A 17,808-nucleotide genomic window follows, 5' to 3' on the forward strand; every position below is an offset into this window, starting at 1 on the left:
TCTAGTGAAGAAACAAACGAGTCCGGTAGAATAAAGTACCCATCCTGTCAATAATCGGTGGCCGCTTCATTCCGACCTATAAGCAGACCAACTGCCGTTCAAAGCACACAAAACACTAGAGACAGGATCACACAGGCTATTTTTTCGCATTTGTCCCACTCTGGATAAATGTCGTTCATATCGCATATGAGGACTTCGCAGGCTGTGGAGAAATGCAATCCTCCGTAGCCACGGAGAGCGGTCATCACAAAGAGGGCATCTCATCGCAGATTTACGGCATCGTTAAGAGGAGCGGTGTCAGCAGACTATTATTTAGACAGGTTATTATCAAATTTCCATCTGACAATTTGACCGGAGAGTTAGAAAGGGCGTGTCGTGCTTCTGCCTTCTCACACCGAAAAAGATAGGTTTGTGGTTTTGAGTGTCATGATTCCGGTTTCGATATGCATATCGTTACAGCCCTAATAAACATGCATTTAAAAAGTTTATTTCATGTGTACAAATACACACTTCCTCCTTTTCTGCAAACAGTGTATCAATACAATTACTTGGTCTTTTTTTTCTCCCTCTGCAGAAGACTGTGATGCCTTTGGAGACCGTAGCACGCAGCGCGGCGCCACCTCGGAGAGTCTGGGTGTGGGCGGGGAGCTGCGGATCCTGAGCGTCTACGGAAAAGGGGAGGGCCCACTGGCGGTGGGCGGCCATGACACCCTCTTCACCGCGTCAGAAGTGGAGGCCCGGTATTCGCTGTCTGCGGACCACAGCGCGGCCAAGAGCCTGGAGCGCGGCGAGCGGCTGGTCTGCCACGAGGAGCTGAGTGTGCAGGTTGGAAATCATCTTCTTATTCAGCATCCAAATGAGAGGCTTCATCTGTTACAACTACAGCACACATCCATAGAAAGCACACACCTTTATGATTTAATGAGTCGTACGTGTAGCCTGGCTATTTCCAGACTCGTTGGTCTGGGGAAGCTGCTGTCATTGTCTTCAGCACAAGAGGCTTGATCAACTTGTTCAACTGACTCTGTACGCAAATGTCTGCTTGCCGTCGCTTCCCTTTCGTCATTGTGTTTAACCAGAGAATAGGGTGCCAGGGGGAGAAGCCAACTTGGTGATTGGCGCTGTTGCACCAAAATTTTACCACCTACGTAATTCGCGTTCGAAGCATTGCGTCATCGTTCGACACGATTGTCCGTTGCTAGGCAGGTTTCAAAAAACGTTTGTGCTGATGTTGCCAAAGAAGAAATAACAGTAAATAATAGACAACACTTTTTTTTACTTTATATTTGTAATGTATTGAATATAGCTAGTAAATTGAGTGTTTTAAAGTGTATCATAGTCTAGCTAGCTTGTGTTAATACACTCAGTTTACTAGCTAAATGACATTTAACAATTACATCCAATGCAAATCTAAAGTTAGCAACGCTAATAAATGTCATTTGTAAAATAAGTGTTATCTGCTTAATGTTATTCCGTCTTGTGACGCTCAATGAATGAGCGCAAATGTTTGTGAATATTCATGAACCTTCCTACGTCATCGTCCGTTGCCAGGCAGGTTTGGAAATTTCGAACGCAGATTACGTAGGCGGTACAAGTTTTGCCCCCGGTACAATTTGGGTGTGACGGCTTCTCCAAAAACGTATCGGAAGCAGAAAGAAATGAATTGCTCTTCTCCAGACCCTTCTACAGGGCGAATTCAAATCGCCGTCAGAACAGGCTGGGGGCACCCAGTCTATCGTAGGTGGGGATCAACAACTATTCTGTGCAAATGAAAGGAACTGAAAATGTGTTTCCTTCTTTATGTGGAAAGCAGGAGACCCCGGACACCATTTCAATCAAGGTTGAAGAGGATATTGGTGGAGGCATGCCCGCTGTAGGTTAGTAATACACATTGCATCCATGCAAGCAAACTGACCTACCAACTGAGAATGTACTCGATTCTAACTGTGCTGGTCCTCTTTTGAAAAGCATCATAACCGGCACCCTGCAAAAACACAAGGACTACTATACAGTCTATAGTAGAATGATTTACATCTTCTTCAGTGTGTAAAAGTACATGCTGTATCCCTTTGTGCAAATAATTAATTAATACCATTACTTTCTCTGTCTTTGTTTTCCTCTCTGAAGAAGACGGCAATGATATCAGAGACTGCAGCGCGCAGCGCGGCGACACCTCGGAGAGTCTGGGTGTGGACGCCCCTGGCTCCTCCCACATGGCCAGTCACAACGGGGAGCTGCGGATCCTGAGCATCTACGGAAAAGGGGAGGGCCCACTGGCGGTGGACGGCCATGACACCCTCTTCACCACGTCAGAACCGGAGGCCTTGAGCTCGCTGTCCGTGGACCGCAGCGTGGCCAAGAGCCTGAACTGCAGCGTGCGGTTGGTCCGCCTTGAGGAGCTTCACATGAGGACCCGACCAGACGAGAAGCCGTACGGGTGCGACCAATGCATCAAGCGCTACAGATGGAAAGATTCCCTGAGGATCCACAAAATGACTCACTCCGGAGAGAAGCCCTACAGCTGTGACCAATGCACGAAGAGCTTCAGTCAAAGTGAACACCTGAAGAACCACATGAGAACTCACACCGACGAGATGCCCTACGGGTGCGACCAATGCATCAAGCGCTACAGATGGAAAGATTCCCTGAGGATCCACAAAATGACTCACTCCGGGGAGAAGCCCTACAGCTGTGACCAATGCACGAAGCGCTTCAGTCAGAAAAGCAAGCTGAAGAACCACATGAAGACTCACACCGGGGAGAAGACCTACAGCTGTGACCAATGCACGAAGTGCTTCAGTCAAAGTGAACACCTGAATAGCCACATGAGGATTCACACCGACGAGAAGCCCTACGGGTGTGACCAATGCGCAAAGCGCTTCAGTTATAGCGGCTACCTGAAGAACCACATGAGGACTCACACCAGGGAGAAACCCTACAGCTGTGACCAATGCACGAAGAGCTTCAGTCAGAAAGGCAACCTGAAGATCCACATGAAGACTCACACAGGGGAGGAGCCCTACAGGTGTGACCAATGCGCAAAGCGCTTCAGTTATAGCTGCTACCTGAAGAACCACATGAGGACTCACACCAGGGAGAAACCCTACAGCTGTGACCAATGCACGAAGCGCTTCGCTCAGCATGGCACCCTGAACGTCCACATGAGGACTCACACCGGCGAGAAACCCTACGGGTGTGACCAATGCATCAAGCGCTTCAGAGGGAAAGATTCCCTGAGGATCCACAAAATGACTCACTCCGGGGAGAAGCCCTACAGGTGTGACCAATGCACGAAGCGCTTCAGTCGAAATGAAAGCCTGAAGAACCACATGAAGACTCACACCGGCGAGAAGCCCTACGGGTGTGACCAATGCATCAAGCGCTTCAGATGGAAAGATGCCCTGAGGATCCACAAAATGATTCACTCCGGGGAGAAGCCCTACAGGTGTGACCAGTGCACGAAGTGCTTCAGTCAGAGCTACTATCTGAAGATCCATTTGAGGACTCACACCGGCGAGAAGCCCTACAGGTGTGACCAATGCACGAAGCGCTTCAGCCAGAGCTCGTCCCTGAGGATCCACATTAGGACTCACACGGGGGAAAAGCCCCACAGTTGCGACCATTGCACAAAGCGCTTCGCTCAGCATGGCGCCCTGTACGTCCACAGGAAGACTCACACCGGCGGGAAGTAGGGCTGGGCGATATGACCAAAATATTATATCTCGTTATAGGTCATTCATATCCCGATAACAATATATATCACGCTATAGCACATTTTCTGTAAATTCGATGAATAAATACTGTATTTTCCGCACTATATGGTGCACCGGAGTATAAGCCGCAGCAGCTACATTTAATGATGTGTACATAAGCCGCACTGGACTATAAACCACAGGTGTTTTAATGTTTAATTACCATTAGGGCTGGCCCAAATGCCATTTTTCAGGCTTCAAATACACGTTGGTTTTTCCGAGCGAATATTCGAATACTCGTTCAAGAAAAAAACACCATCAAAAACAACATTAATAATCCCTATATACTCCCTGGAACCGATTTTGACAGTATCTGCATATTTTGTTGAAGATTTAATAGCTTTTAAAGGTTGATTAGTAGGCCTAAGTAGGTTGAAGTTCCTTAGTTTTTCCCCGTGAAAGCGAACAGCTGTTCCGTTCCAAATCAGCTGTCCTCTGCCGCACCGTTATATAAGCCGCAGAATCAGAGAAAAAAAAAGAAGAAAAAAAAAGGCGCGTCTTATAGTCCGAAAATTATGGTAGTTTATATAAAGTGACCACATAGAAAGGCCTATTTCGTAGCCCCTCTTTAAGGTACGAACTCACTTTGTCTTGGCTGGTTGTTGGAGTCCTTCTCCCATTCAGTTCACTCTCCTCCTTGTTTGTTTGTGTTGCGTTCATGTATTCATGTATTTTACGTGTGTCCAAATGACGTAAAATATTACCGTGATGAGTGTGATTTGCGACAAGACGATTTAAGCGATGGAGGATAATATGAAACGATAGACATTTTTATATCATCACACGATATATATCGTCATATCGCCCAGCCCTAGCGAGAAGTTTAACGCAAGGTTAGTTTTATTTCTAACATGAGAATCGGGCCCTTTGTCCAAAATTCCAAACTACCCCTTTAAAGGGATCCTTTGACACCTGTATCCAGGTGCTGCTTTTTTTTTTCATCATGATTAAACGCTTTCCAACTTTTGATTCGCCATGTTTTTATTTTTTTGAATTGATGTCAGTGTGATGAAGAATGACTTGGTTCTAGGACACTTCTGACTGCAAAACATTTTAATTTTAGAGCTTAATCATGGGAAGAAACAGGCAGCAAAGTTACCAAGCATTCGTTCAGTAAGTTCAATTACAAATGCAAACTATCTTAACACCTTTCAATTAGAGGAGACGGAAGGTAGCTCTAGGTCCAAGGAGAATGTATATAAATTACTTTAAATTGACTAATTATATAATCAGGGTTTATATCATTTGTATTGTATATTGGAGTTATGTTCGATATTTCCACAACTATGTCATTACCTCTACCTTTGTTATTAGAAAAAGCCTGCAAAGTTCACCTGTGAAATAGACTGCAATTAAACCACACATTATACATGATTGTGTTCGTTTCACTTACCTTTTGGCATGTCCTTAATGCCAACTACCTCTTGTTTTGACTTTCTAATCGTTCTCTTTCTGCTGCCATTATTTTCTAGTTCATATCTTGTATCACAATAGGCAATCGTGGTTGAAGAGGATCCACTTTAAAAGGTCCCTGGTTAAATGTCTAGATCTCAGTGATGCTTGAGTCAGTTCATGCCGGTCCTCCTAGAGTGCAGCATTATTCTATGGGACGGAGTCAGAAGATTCGTAGCAGTGGTCCCCCTTCACTCCTTGTTTGCCGTGGCTGCTGGTGATCAAATGTGTGGGATGGGTGCAGTAATGAACGGGGGTAGACAATTTTGAATTTGGTAAATTTTATTTTCTGTATTCTGGTGCATTTCTGAGATGCCCCCTAGCTTAAAAATCATAGCCTACACCCTGACTTGCAGGGCCTGGACAAGCTTACACTGCGTCACCTACTATATTGCATTGGGAGTCCAATTCCTCCACTGAAAAGGGTGGAAAAGCTCCTTACCATCCAGCAGAGAAATTCCAACTCTAGCAGAGTTGTAATTTGCAACTCTCTGCTAGTTATCTATCTCTTTTCTCTGCATGCAGTTGTGTTGCGCGATTGCTGCTGAGGGAGGTAGCCTATTTGATTGATTCGCTGAATGGTCCAATCATGTGGTGTTAATAAAATATGAAAAACAATAGACCTCTGAAGAGTAAGTCCCGCGTCCGAGGCTGCGGTTCCCTCATCGTACATAGCAGCTCTGTAGGTGGCGAACAAGATAATCTCAGTCAAATTATGAGACGCACACACACGCACGCACACACACACGCACTTTAAACACACCGACTTTAAACACACACACAGACTTTAACCATACACACAGACTTTCAACACACACACACACACACACACACACACACACAGACTTTAAACACACTGGCAAAGCAATAGGAGCCTGCATTGGCTAAAGTTTTTGGGATACACGTTATTTTATAACACAGGGAGGGGCAAAGTTGTGCATTACAATGCAAACACGACAATAATTGGCAACATTCTTGCGCACTCAGAACATGAACTGAATAAATGCCAGGTATAGCATATCGGAGACGGGCGCACAATCAGTGCACTTGCAAATGAGAGCCTGCAGTATGACTTATCTTTTGACATTATTTAACCATCCATCTACAGCTAATACGAACAGACAGATACATCATTGATCACATATAAGCCCACAACAAGCCCAACATCACCACGGCAGGTGCGCTCTCTCTCGCACATTCACACAATCACTCCAACTTCTCCAACTCCAAGGCAAGGCTGTTTCACTAAGACCACAAACAACCACAACTAACCAGCCTACATATCCACAACAATGCACAACAATCAGTTCTATACATTGCGTCTATCTTCTGTTTGCCGCACATGGCTAATTTGCATACTAGTCTAGCACAGGACTGTCGGCTCCGCTTGGCAAAAAATGTGTGAATAAATGCTTTGAATTCTGAATACTGGACATGGTGAGCTTAAATACATTTAAGTTACCATTAGTGAGATGGCCTATGCCGCTATGTCAAGACCGCCACTGTGTGTGTGTGTGTGTGTGTGTGTGTGTGTGTGTGTGTGTGTGTGTGTGTGTGTGTGTGTGTGTGTGTGTGTGTGTGTGTGTGTGTGTGTGTGTGCGTGTGCGTGTGTGCGTGCGTGTGTGCGTGCGTGCGCGCGCGCCCCCTAGTGGTTCCTTCAACCAACCACCAATAAGAACCAATGCAAAGGGTTAACCTTTAACACTATAACAAATCTAACAGAACTCTTCAAAAAGGAAATAATGAAAGAGAAATGCATTATTTGAACTGTATTACCTAACCCTATATTTGTTGCTAAGGATCCTGAGGATCTCATTGATCCTCATTACATTGGTTATGTTATTTCTTGCATTTTATCGCTCATTCTTTTGTTTGTATTATCTATAAACGTGTTCAATAAAAAAGAAAAGAAAAATACGGGGAGAGGTTACCTCCCCTTTCTCTGCTTTGCCCGCCCAGAGAATTTGTCCCGACCGCCCATGAGAAAATGAGCTACGACCGCGTGAGCTCAGCACATATAGTAAGTTTCACCGACGACTGCTTCCTCAACTTGGTCCAATACAAAGCTGGACTTGCGGAACATCTGGAAATGGAGTACGGTTCAGTACCAACTCTCCTCGGCTCAGCTACAAACCTCGGACAAGTAAGTGAACTACCGCTATATCATTGGGTTGCTTTACTGTATATTACTTTGTTACCCTTATAATGTTGTTGTAGCATTAGCTCTACAGCTAACAGCCCAGCTATTGTGTCACTGTCTAATGCAAAGGTAGATGGTATCCGGTATGTGTGTGAATACACGCACTGTAATGCGAGTGTTGTACACTTCTTTGTTATTTGGATAACCGTTCTGTCTGAGCGGGCACCTCTGCAAACCAGGGGGAGAACACGAGAATGGGCAAAGTTCAGGAAAGGGGGTACAGACACTGATCTCTGCTGCTTAGATACCAAGAGAATGTCCCGAATCTTTAAGAATGTCTGCTCATATGGAATAAGTTAACAAACTATGATTATCAGGCCTATATCATATAAATACATTAACAGTGGAAATGAGGTTTTAAACGGCGCAGCGGAGTCGGGTCCCTCTGTTCCTAGCTTGTGTAGCTACTGCCAGGTGTAGGGTCCAAGGGGTCAAGATGAACAGACTTCAAACTTCGGCTGCACTTTGAAAAATGTGCTGAAAAGCACAAGCACCTGGAAAAAATCATGTTATGTAAATCAATAATGTTGGGTAAGGATTGGATATATAAGGAGCCGAAGTCGAGAACGTCGGCAGTGACTTTGCAAACCACTCGGAGGCTTTGTGTTGCCTGTTCACGGGTAGTGGGGGATTTAGTAGTGATTCGTTTCCGTGATTCAGTTCGCTTCGGTCAGTTCGCCAAGACGAGTCGATCGGGAATCGTTCGTTCGTTCAGTCGAGTTTCCGGTAGCGGTGAATCGAATCAAGGAATGCACGGTTCTCAAACTCAGCTCCTCCCTCGTTCTCATTCTCAATCGTCAACATTATAACTTTAACCAAACACAGCGGGATTGGGAGTGTAGTTGATTATTGAATGTTTAACATATCAGCAAGATAATAGACTTGATTTAGCAATGATGTTGGGGGTCCCGGGTGTTTTAGGCTCGCATAAACAGAACCCTGTGCAGCCCAAGACTAAATCTACAATGGATGCCAAAATTAACACTGCCTTCAAAATTAGAGCTGGTACATTTTGAAAAATGCATTAAACTAATCAGAAAACGCGGTTATATGCTATAGACCCTATAGTATCTGTGGTATAAAGGCTGGTATGACTTTGAAATTTCAAATATGTGCATTTTATGTTGAAATTATATACCGTCATTATTCCCATTGGAACGAATGGCGTGGTGACTTCACAACGAGAGCTGGTGGGTTGTAAAAATGTTATTAAACTGTAAAAAGACAACGCGCCTATAAAATTGAACAAGGTCCCGTAACTAAAAATTCCTTCCAAGAAAGGTCCGAAGTTACTGCTTAGGCCTAAAAAAAAATAAAGTTTGGTTCCTGTTGGTTGTCAGTTGAGGTCATGGGTAGGTAGGGAATTTATTTTATTTTTTTATTTTATTTTTTCCAGCGGCAGCGAATGATAGGTAGGTTGTTTTCATTTAAAAACGAGAAAATTCGCAAAACGTAATTACATTAAGAATTTTTTTTTTTTTTTTTTTTTATAAAACTCATAAAATAATTTGGGTCGCACATAAATTGACAGGGTCGGTCGGAAACCGGTACCAAACAAAATTTTTTTTTGGGCCTTACATGGTCTGTAGTCAACATATAAGATAGATCGGGCGGCGTATTGCATTGCGTATCCGACACCCCGACGGAGAACTGCTGAGGGGTCTCCGTAGTTACGGAGTCGGATTACGGAGTCGGAGTTGTATACTTTGGCTAAACGGTCCGGGTGGAACTCCGACCATATTAACCCTATGTACGCCGCATTTACAAACCGCGGTACACCTCTGTAACCGCACGAGGTGCCTGTACCGTGACGGTTCGGTACAAATACGTGTACCGCTACACCCGTAGTAGAGAGGTGTTGCTGCGTTGTCTCTACAACAGAGACAACGCAGCGATATCAACATGAGTTGTTCTAACTGGAGGGATACTGATATCCGCAAGCTGCTGACCATCATGGGAGAGAAGGTGATGCAGTCGCATTTAATGAAGACGGGGAAAGATGGTACGTTCAACGGGAAAGTAGCAGAAGAACTTTCCTTACGATGCTTGGTCAGCAAAATAAAGCATATGTTGTCGTTTTTGCACTTGTTGTTTTATCCTACACTGAGATGTAAACTCATTCTTGCATGAGTGTCTTGAATTTTAAAAAAAAACATTCAGAGTATGCAATTTATCGATAAGACGTGTACTCTCCGTGCATAGCCCCGCCTTCTCCAGTGAACCAAGAAAGCTGGCTCTGTGATGAAGGGGGATTTTACCCCCTCTGTTGTACACAGGCAAGACAATGAATTTGCAGGGCGTGCAAAGCCGCGAACGAACCGGCTTGGCAGTGTAAAAATGCATAATGTGTCCTTCGTGGGGATTGAAAACTACTATGTGCAAATGAAAGAATATGTCTTGTGTGTGTTTCCTTCTTTATGTGGAAAGCAGCAGACCCCAGACACCATTTCAATCAAGGTTGAAGAGGATATTGGTGGAGGCATGCACGCTGTAGGTTAGTAATACACATTGCATCCATGGAAGCAAACAACCTACCAACTGAGAATGTACTTGATTCTAACTGCGCTGAAAAGCCTGGTCCTCTTTGGAAAAGCATCATGACCAGCGCCCTGTTAAAACACGAGTCAAACTTGGGAGTAGCATTTCAAAGATGGAATCAGTCAAGAGCCCAGAAGGGTTTCAAGACAGATTCCCCATAAGCTGGTTTATCATTCTCAAACATCAATGAATTCAAAATGTCTAAATGTTAGCTGATCAGCTTACAGGGAAGGACACGTTGTCGCTTGTTATTGTCAAAATAGAATGATTGCGCTTGTCTCACATGTCGTGTTGTGCTCAGATCATTTTGCGCTGGTGTTCGTTCAGTGTCCTCCACCTGGCCTCCGCTTGAGCTTTGAGTCTAGGGGGAGGGTGCTGGAGGAGACATCCCTCTCCAAAACTCTGAATCTTTGTCTGCAGTACACATTTTAAACCCTCTGTGTCAATGGTACATTTAAATAGTTTATTTCATGTGTACAAATACACACTTCCTCCTTCTATGCAAACAGTGTATCAAAACAATGACTGTCTTTTTTTTCTCCCTCTGCAGAATACTGCGATGCCTTTGGAGACCGTAGCACGCAGCGCGGCGCCACCTCAGAGAGTCTGGGTGTGGACAGCCCTGGCTCCTCCCACCTGGCCAGACACAGGGAGGAGCTGAAGATTCTGATCATCCATGAAAAAGGGGAGGGTAGACTGGCGATAGACGGCCATGACACCCTCTTCACCGCGTCAGAAGTGGAGGCCCTGAACTCGCTGTCTGCGGACCACAGCGCGGCCAAGAGCCTGGAGCGTGGCGAGCGGCTGGTCTGCCACGATGAGCTGAGTGTGCAGGTTGGAAATCATCTTCTTATTCAGTATCCGAATGAGAGGCTGCCTCTGTTACAACTCCAGCACACACCCTTATAAAGCACACCCCTTTATGAATTAATGTTCCGTAAGTGTAGCCTGCCTATTGCCAGACCAAGCTCAATCGTAGATTGAGCTTAGGTCTGGGGAAGCTGCTGTCATTGTCTTCAGCACAAGAGGCTTGATCAACTTGTTCAACTGACTCTGTCCCCAAATGGCTGCTTGCCGTCGCTTCCCTGTCGTCATTGTGTTAAACCAGCCAATAGGGCGCCAGGGGGAGAACTAACCAACTTGGTGATTGGCTTCTCCAAAAACGTATCGGAAGCAGAAAGAAATGAATTGATCTTCTCCAGACCCTTCTACAGGGCGGGTTCAAATCACAGTCAGAACAGGCCGGGGGCACCCAGTCTATCGTAGGGGGGGATCAACAACTATTCTGTGCAAATGAAAGAATTTGTCTTGTGTGTGTTTCCTTCTTTTTGGAAAGCAGCAGACCCCAGACACCATTTCAATCAAGGTTGAAGAGGATATTGGTGGAGGCATGCCCGCTGTAGGTTAGTAATACACATTGCATCCATGCAAGCAAACAACCTACCAACTGAGAATGTACTCGATTCTACCTACGCTAAAAAGCCTGGTCGTCTTTTGAAAAGAATCATGACCAAAGCCCTCCTAAAACACACGGACTACTATACAGTTTACAGTAGAATGATTTACATCTTCTTCATGGCAGGTGTCAGGAATGCTGAATCCGCTCTGATTCCCAGTATAACTACAGTATTGGTAAAGCAGGTGATAGGAAACAACAGATGACCTGGGTTGTGTCTTGATGACCTCCCCACCTCCTTAAAGGGCGGAGCCGTAGCTGTGCCTTTTCAGCTGGAGCCTTTGACCCTTGACCCCCCGAAGGGGAACAAGGGAAATGCATAATAAACAAAAAGACGTTAGAAAGAAAGTGTCAAAATATACTTCCTATACATCAGTGTGTAAAAGTACATGCTGTATCCCTTTGTGCAAATCATGAATTCAAACCATTACTTTCTCTGTCTTTGTTTTCCTCTCTGAAGAAGACGGCAATGACATCAGAGACCGTAGCACGCAGCGCGGCGACACCTCAGAGAGTCTGCGTGTGGACGCCCCTGGCTCCTCCCACATGGCCGGTCACAACGGGGAGCTGCGGATCCTGAGCGTCTACGGAAAAGGGGAGGGCCCACTGGCGATAGACGGCCATGACACCCTCTTCATCACGTCAGAAGTGGAGGCCTTGAGCTCGCTGTCCGTGGACTGCAGCGTGGCCAAGAGCCTGAACTGCAGCGTGCGGTTGGTCCGCCTTGAGGAGCTGACTGGGCATCGGGGCGGCCGCAAGGGCCGGCCCGGTGTCTTGTGTGGAAAGGTTATTCCCAACAATGCCAATATGATCGTCCACATGAGGACAAAACCCGGCGAGAAGCCGTACGGGTGTGACAAATGCACGAAGAGCTTCATTGGGAAAGTACACTTGGAGATCCACATGAGGACTCACACCGTAGAGAAGCCCTACAAGTGTGACCAATGTGCAAAGTGCTTCAGTCAAAGTGGTCAACTGAAGAGCCACATGAGGACTCACACAGGCGAGAAACCCTACAAGTGCGACCAATGCATGAAGCTCTTCAGTCTGAACTGTCACTTGAAGAGGCACATGAGGACTCACACCGGGGAGAAACCCTACAAGTGCGACCAATGCATGAAGCTCTTCAGTCTGAACTGTCACTTGAAGAGCCACATGAGGACTCACACCGGGGAGAAGCCCTACAGGTGCGACCAATGCATGAAGTTCTTCATATCGAAAACGCACTTGAAGAGCCACATGTGGACTCACACCGGCGAGATGCCCTACAAGTGTGACCAATGCGCAAAGCGCTTCGGACAGCCAAGCCAGCTTAAGAGGCACATGTCGACTCACACCGGGGAGAAGCCCTACAAGTGTGACCATTGCGCAAAGAGCTTCGGGCAGACATGCCATCTTAAGAGCCACATAAGGACTCACACCGGCGAGATACCCTACAAGTGTGACCAATGCGCAGAGCGCTTCAGAGAGTCAAGCCAGCTTAAGAGTCACATGTGGACTCACACCGGGGAGAAGCCCTACAAGTGTGACCAATGCGCAAAACGCTTCTCAACGACAAGCCACCTTAAGAGCCACATGTGGACTCACACCAGTGAGAAGCCCTACGAGTGTGACAAATGCGCAATGCGCTTCGAACAGACAAGCCCCCTTCAGATCCAGATCCACATGAGGACTCACACCGGGGAGAAGCTCTACAAGTGTGACCAATGTACGAAGCTCTTCATTCGGAAAGACAAGCTGAAGATCCACATGAGGACTCACACCGGGGAGAAGCCCTTCAACTGTGACCAATGCGCAAAGCGCTTCAGACAGAGAGGCAGCCTAAATGTCCACATGAGGACTCACACCGGCGGGAAGCCCTACAGGTGTGACCAATGCACGGAGCGCTTCATTTATAAAGCCTGCCTGAAGAGCCACATGAAGACTCACACCGGAGAGAAGCCCTACAGGTCTGAACAAATGCACGAAGCTCTTCAGTCAGAAAAGGCACCTGGAGGACCACATGTGTTATGTATTTTAAGCACATAAGCTGCCCCCACATAGCCACTAGGAAGCAGGATCGAACACAAAAGCTGCATTACCCCCACACAGCCACAAGGGCGCAGGATCGAACACAAAAGCTGTAATATCTACCCCAGCCACAGAAGGCAGCATCTTTAAGACAGACGCGGAAGCTGCAGCTAAGAGCTAGACCACGCCCACTTCACATAAGCCACGCCTACTTGGTCAATTTTCAGCGACCGGAGCCAGCGGAGGTCAGAGAATCATAGGCGCCCCGCAGAGAGCCTCGGGCCTAAGCCCGGGGCTCGAAGTAGCTCACGGTATTTCTCTCTACTAGTGTTGGATACTATTCCCTCCCTTTTGCTTCATAGTTACCATACCGAAATACTTAAACAAATAAAGTGAGTTAAAAGCCACCCGTTTCAAACTACTTTCAACAAGAGCACGACAATTGCCACATGAGGACTCACTCCGGGGAGAAGCCCTACATGGGTGACCAATGCGCAAGGCGCTTCAGTCATGGCTCCAAGCTGAAGATCCACGTGAGGACTCACACCGGGGAGAAGCCCTGCGTGTGTCTTACTACCGCCCAGTAGCTCGAACACCTGTGATCATGAAATGCTTTGAAAGGCTGGTCTTTCACCACATTAAAGATGAACTGAACTGAAATAATAAACATCGTCAACGTTTTAGTGATGACCATTATAAAAAAATAAAATAAAATGACACTAAAAAAAATATTTAAAAAGTCAATATATAGCTTTTTTTTTAGCAACAAAAGATAATGCGTCTTTTATTATTAGTGTGCCGATTACGTCACTGGCATGGTACAACTAGGTCTTTGCTGCAGGCACGCGAATGTCTTATTCACTCCATGGTTGAAAATTCTCAATTTTAATATGGCTGGTTACGAGTTTGAGCCTATGAGGGACATGCCTCATAGGCTCAAACTCCCATCCCCTCATTTTGTTTTATTTATATTTTTTCCACAATGTCTTGTTTTTTAAAAAAATGTATGATGACTATATGCTCTGTAAGGTGACCTTGGGTGTCTTGAAAGGCGCCTCTAAATTAAATGTATTATCATTATTATTATTATTATTATTATGCCTGTAGTGTCCGACTGCCACCCGTTGGAGAGGGATCAATTTCAGGCTCCAGCTCCACCTTCGGATCATGTGGGTGTGACTGGTGTGCGTGTGGGTGCTGCCGGAGCATGGACACTGCCATTGAATCGGTCTGCTGCAGAGAGGTCCCGGTCAACCTTGACCATCTAATGGTGGGATTAGGTTGCATAACCATGCACAGGGCATTTCGATTGCTGTGCGGTGAGAGAGGGTTTGGAAGTGGCCAAGCTCTCTCTACGGGACGTCCTAGCGGAGACACTGGAGCGCCCCATAAATAGCAACCAAGTAACAAGGCGAAAACAATCTTTCCCCCTCCGTTTTCCTTTGATGCGTTTGAGGAATATCTGTGTAAAGACGGACTCATTGCGGAAACGCAACGAGCTGTACAAACGCTGTAGTACCTACATATTCAAGGCGCTGGTTCTCCACAAAAATAAGAGGAGCGCATCCAGCCTGCGCGCATCCAGCCTGAGCGCTGTATAAAAAGGTTCAAGTCGAGGCGGAGATAGTTGTTGTTTAACCTTTTAGATTGAGTAGAAATAGTTTTTAATGTACAGTTAGTAATTAAGTTGACCAAGGGGCTGTATTTAAAGCTACAAAAAAAATAAATAAATCCACGCAACTCTAACGGCGTCCACACAAATCCTAACACGAAACCGCATAGGTCCGGTTTTATTTGAAACCACCATGGGACCATGGACCTATTAAAGAACGTGGTTTATTATCTGGCTAATAACATGGTTATTAAAGACATGGATTCGCAAAAATATCGGCTCCGGGTGGACAGGACAGGACTTTGGGAGATACATCCGCGGATGTGCATAGATGCGAGGCGGATTCACGAGTGTCACGTTTACTTTAGGTGGTTGTTGAAGGTTTACTTTCTGGTGGATGTTGATGGATAATGCACAGATAAATCTTACTATGAAACTACTCCTTTGTGTTTAATAGCCCCATTAATGAATGGGGCTGATTTACATCGGAGGGTTAGTCGGTTTTAAGGCTGCCAGCCATGTATTTAGGGCTTGTTTCCTATTCAAAGGTAGCCTGTGGAAATGTATGATTACCCAAGCTGCCTTGGCCCTATATAATTCATTAATGAAGCCAGGGGCAATGCAGTATGATCCTCCTGTAGACCTGGTTGTTTTATTTTCCGTAGCCATTTCAGCGAGCCTCAGAGCCTGACTCATTACCTGCTATGGCTGCTAGAGCCACAGAGTAGGAGTAGGTTACCATGCCAGTGACGTAGCTGATTGTTGAAATCCAACATGGCGGCGCCCTGTAACACTTTCACCCCTTCACCGGACAATTTAATCCCTTTTAGCAAGTTCAGCCCTTTTTATTTATTGTACCAATGAGAAGGCAGACGATACATCTGTTATATCAGCTAAACTTCAGATCTCAGCTCAGTTCATCTTTAAAGCCCGCCTCCCACCCAGCTTCGACCCCCACCAGTTTACCTATCGATCAAATGGATCAACGGAGGACGCCATAGCCGTAGTTCTACCTTGTAATGACAAAGTATTCTATTCTATAAACAGGGTTTATATCATTTGTATATAATTGTATATATTAAACTTACGCTTGATATTTCAACACTGTCGTTACCTCTACCTTTGTTATTAGAAAAAGCCTGCAAAGTTGACCTGTGAAATAGACTGCAATTAAACCCCACATTATACATGATTGTGTTCGTTTCACTTACCTTTTGGCATGTCCTTAATGCCAACTACCTCTTGTTTTGACTTTCTAATTGCTGTCTTTTTGCTGCCATTCTTTTCTACTTCATACCTTGAATCACAATAGGCAGTTAATTTCTTTCAGATCTCAAAAGAAAATTGTTTGAATTTAACGTTTTCTATCGTTTCCATGGTGGTTGATACCCTTCAGACCCGTTTACCCTAAAACTACTTACAGTACATAGATACATGTGATTCAAGGAGTAGGTAGGGGTTAGACAGTGAATAAGGATACATGTGATGAAGCAGTAGGTAGGGGTTAGACAGTGAATAGGGATACGATGAAGCAGTAGGTAGGGGTAGACAGTGAATAAGGATACATGTGATGAAGCAGTAGGTAGGGGTTAGACGGTGAATAAGGATACATGTGATGAAGCAGTAGGTAGGGGTTAGACAGTGAATAAGGATACATGTGATGAAGCAGTAGGTAGGGGTTAGACGGTGAATAAGGATACATGTGATGAAGCAGTAGGTAGGGGTTAGACGGTGAATAAGGATACATGTGATGAAGCAGTAGGTAGGGGTTAGACGGTGAATAAGGATACATGTGATGAAGCAGTAGGTAGGGGTTAGACGGTGAATAAGGATAGATGTGATGAAGCAGTAGGTAGGGGTTAGACGGTGAATAAGGATGCATGTGATGAAGCAGTAGGTAGGGGTTAGACGGTGAATAAGGATACATGTGATGAAGCAGTAGGTAGGGGTTAGACAGTGAATAAGGATACATGTGATGAAGCAGTAGGTAGGGGTTAGACAGTGAATAAGGATACATGTGATTAAGCAGTAGGTAGGGGTTAGACGGTGAATAAGGATACATGTGATGAAGCAGTAGGTAGGGGTTGGACGGTGAATAAGGATACATAAGGATATAGGGAGGTCGGTAGGGGCCCCCCCACTACGGGGCCACAAGCGGCCGCGGCCTATGCCTCTATGTCAAGACGTGTGTGTGTGTGTGTGTGTGTGTGTGTGTGTGTGTGTGTGTGTGTGTGTGTGTGTGTGTGTGTGTGTGTGCGCGCGTCCAATAAGAACCAATGCAAAGGGTTAAAATTGACCACTCTGTCAAATCTAACAAAACTCTTTAAAAAGGAAATAAGGAAAAAAAAAATATGTATATTTGAACTGTATTACCTAAGCTAAGGATCCTGAGGATCTCATTTGTTCGTTTTTACTTTATTTCTTGCTTTTTATCGCTCATTCTTTTGTTTGTATTATCTATAAACATGTTCAATAAAAATGAAGAAGAAAAATACAGGGAGAGATTACCTCCCCTTTCTCTGCTTTGTCCGTCCAGAGAATTTGTCCCGACCGCCCATGAGAAAATGAGCTACGACAACGTGAGCTCAGCACATATTAGTTGGTGCCGAGATGATGCCTCATGTAACGTCATAGCCTCGCAGCCAGATGAACCGTCAAAGTGGTTCGACCTCGAAGCTTCAAATGAGTACGCTAGGGACACCTACTGGTGAATGAAATGTTGATGAAAGAGTTTCCTGCGATGATGTGATGTTTGCTTCGTACAACATCAAAACATTTGAGAATTAAA

At 45.4% G+C, this 17,808-nt stretch overlaps 1 protein-coding gene across 1 annotated transcript in view; it reads left to right on the plus strand.

Moving 5' to 3' along the window:
• Positions 1 to 16,212, plus strand: part of LOC115542082 (zinc finger protein 271-like) — a 31,149-nt gene extending 14,937 nt beyond the window's left edge. The window contains exons 2-3 of the mRNA XM_030354177.1: positions 2,690 to 3,648; positions 12,285 to 16,212. Coding sequence (XP_030210037.1) covers positions 2,690 to 3,648; positions 12,285 to 13,426 — 2,101 coding nt within the window. The 3' untranslated portion in view covers positions 13,427 to 16,212. The remainder of the gene's footprint in view (positions 1 to 2,689; positions 3,649 to 12,284) is intronic.
• Positions 16,213 to 17,808: the final 1,596 nt, after the last annotated feature.

The sequence above is a fragment of the Gadus morhua genome, chromosome 4 (assembly GCF_902167405.1).
Source record: "Gadus morhua chromosome 4, gadMor3.0, whole genome shotgun sequence".
Lineage (NCBI taxonomy): Eukaryota > Metazoa > Chordata > Actinopteri > Gadiformes > Gadidae > Gadus > Gadus morhua.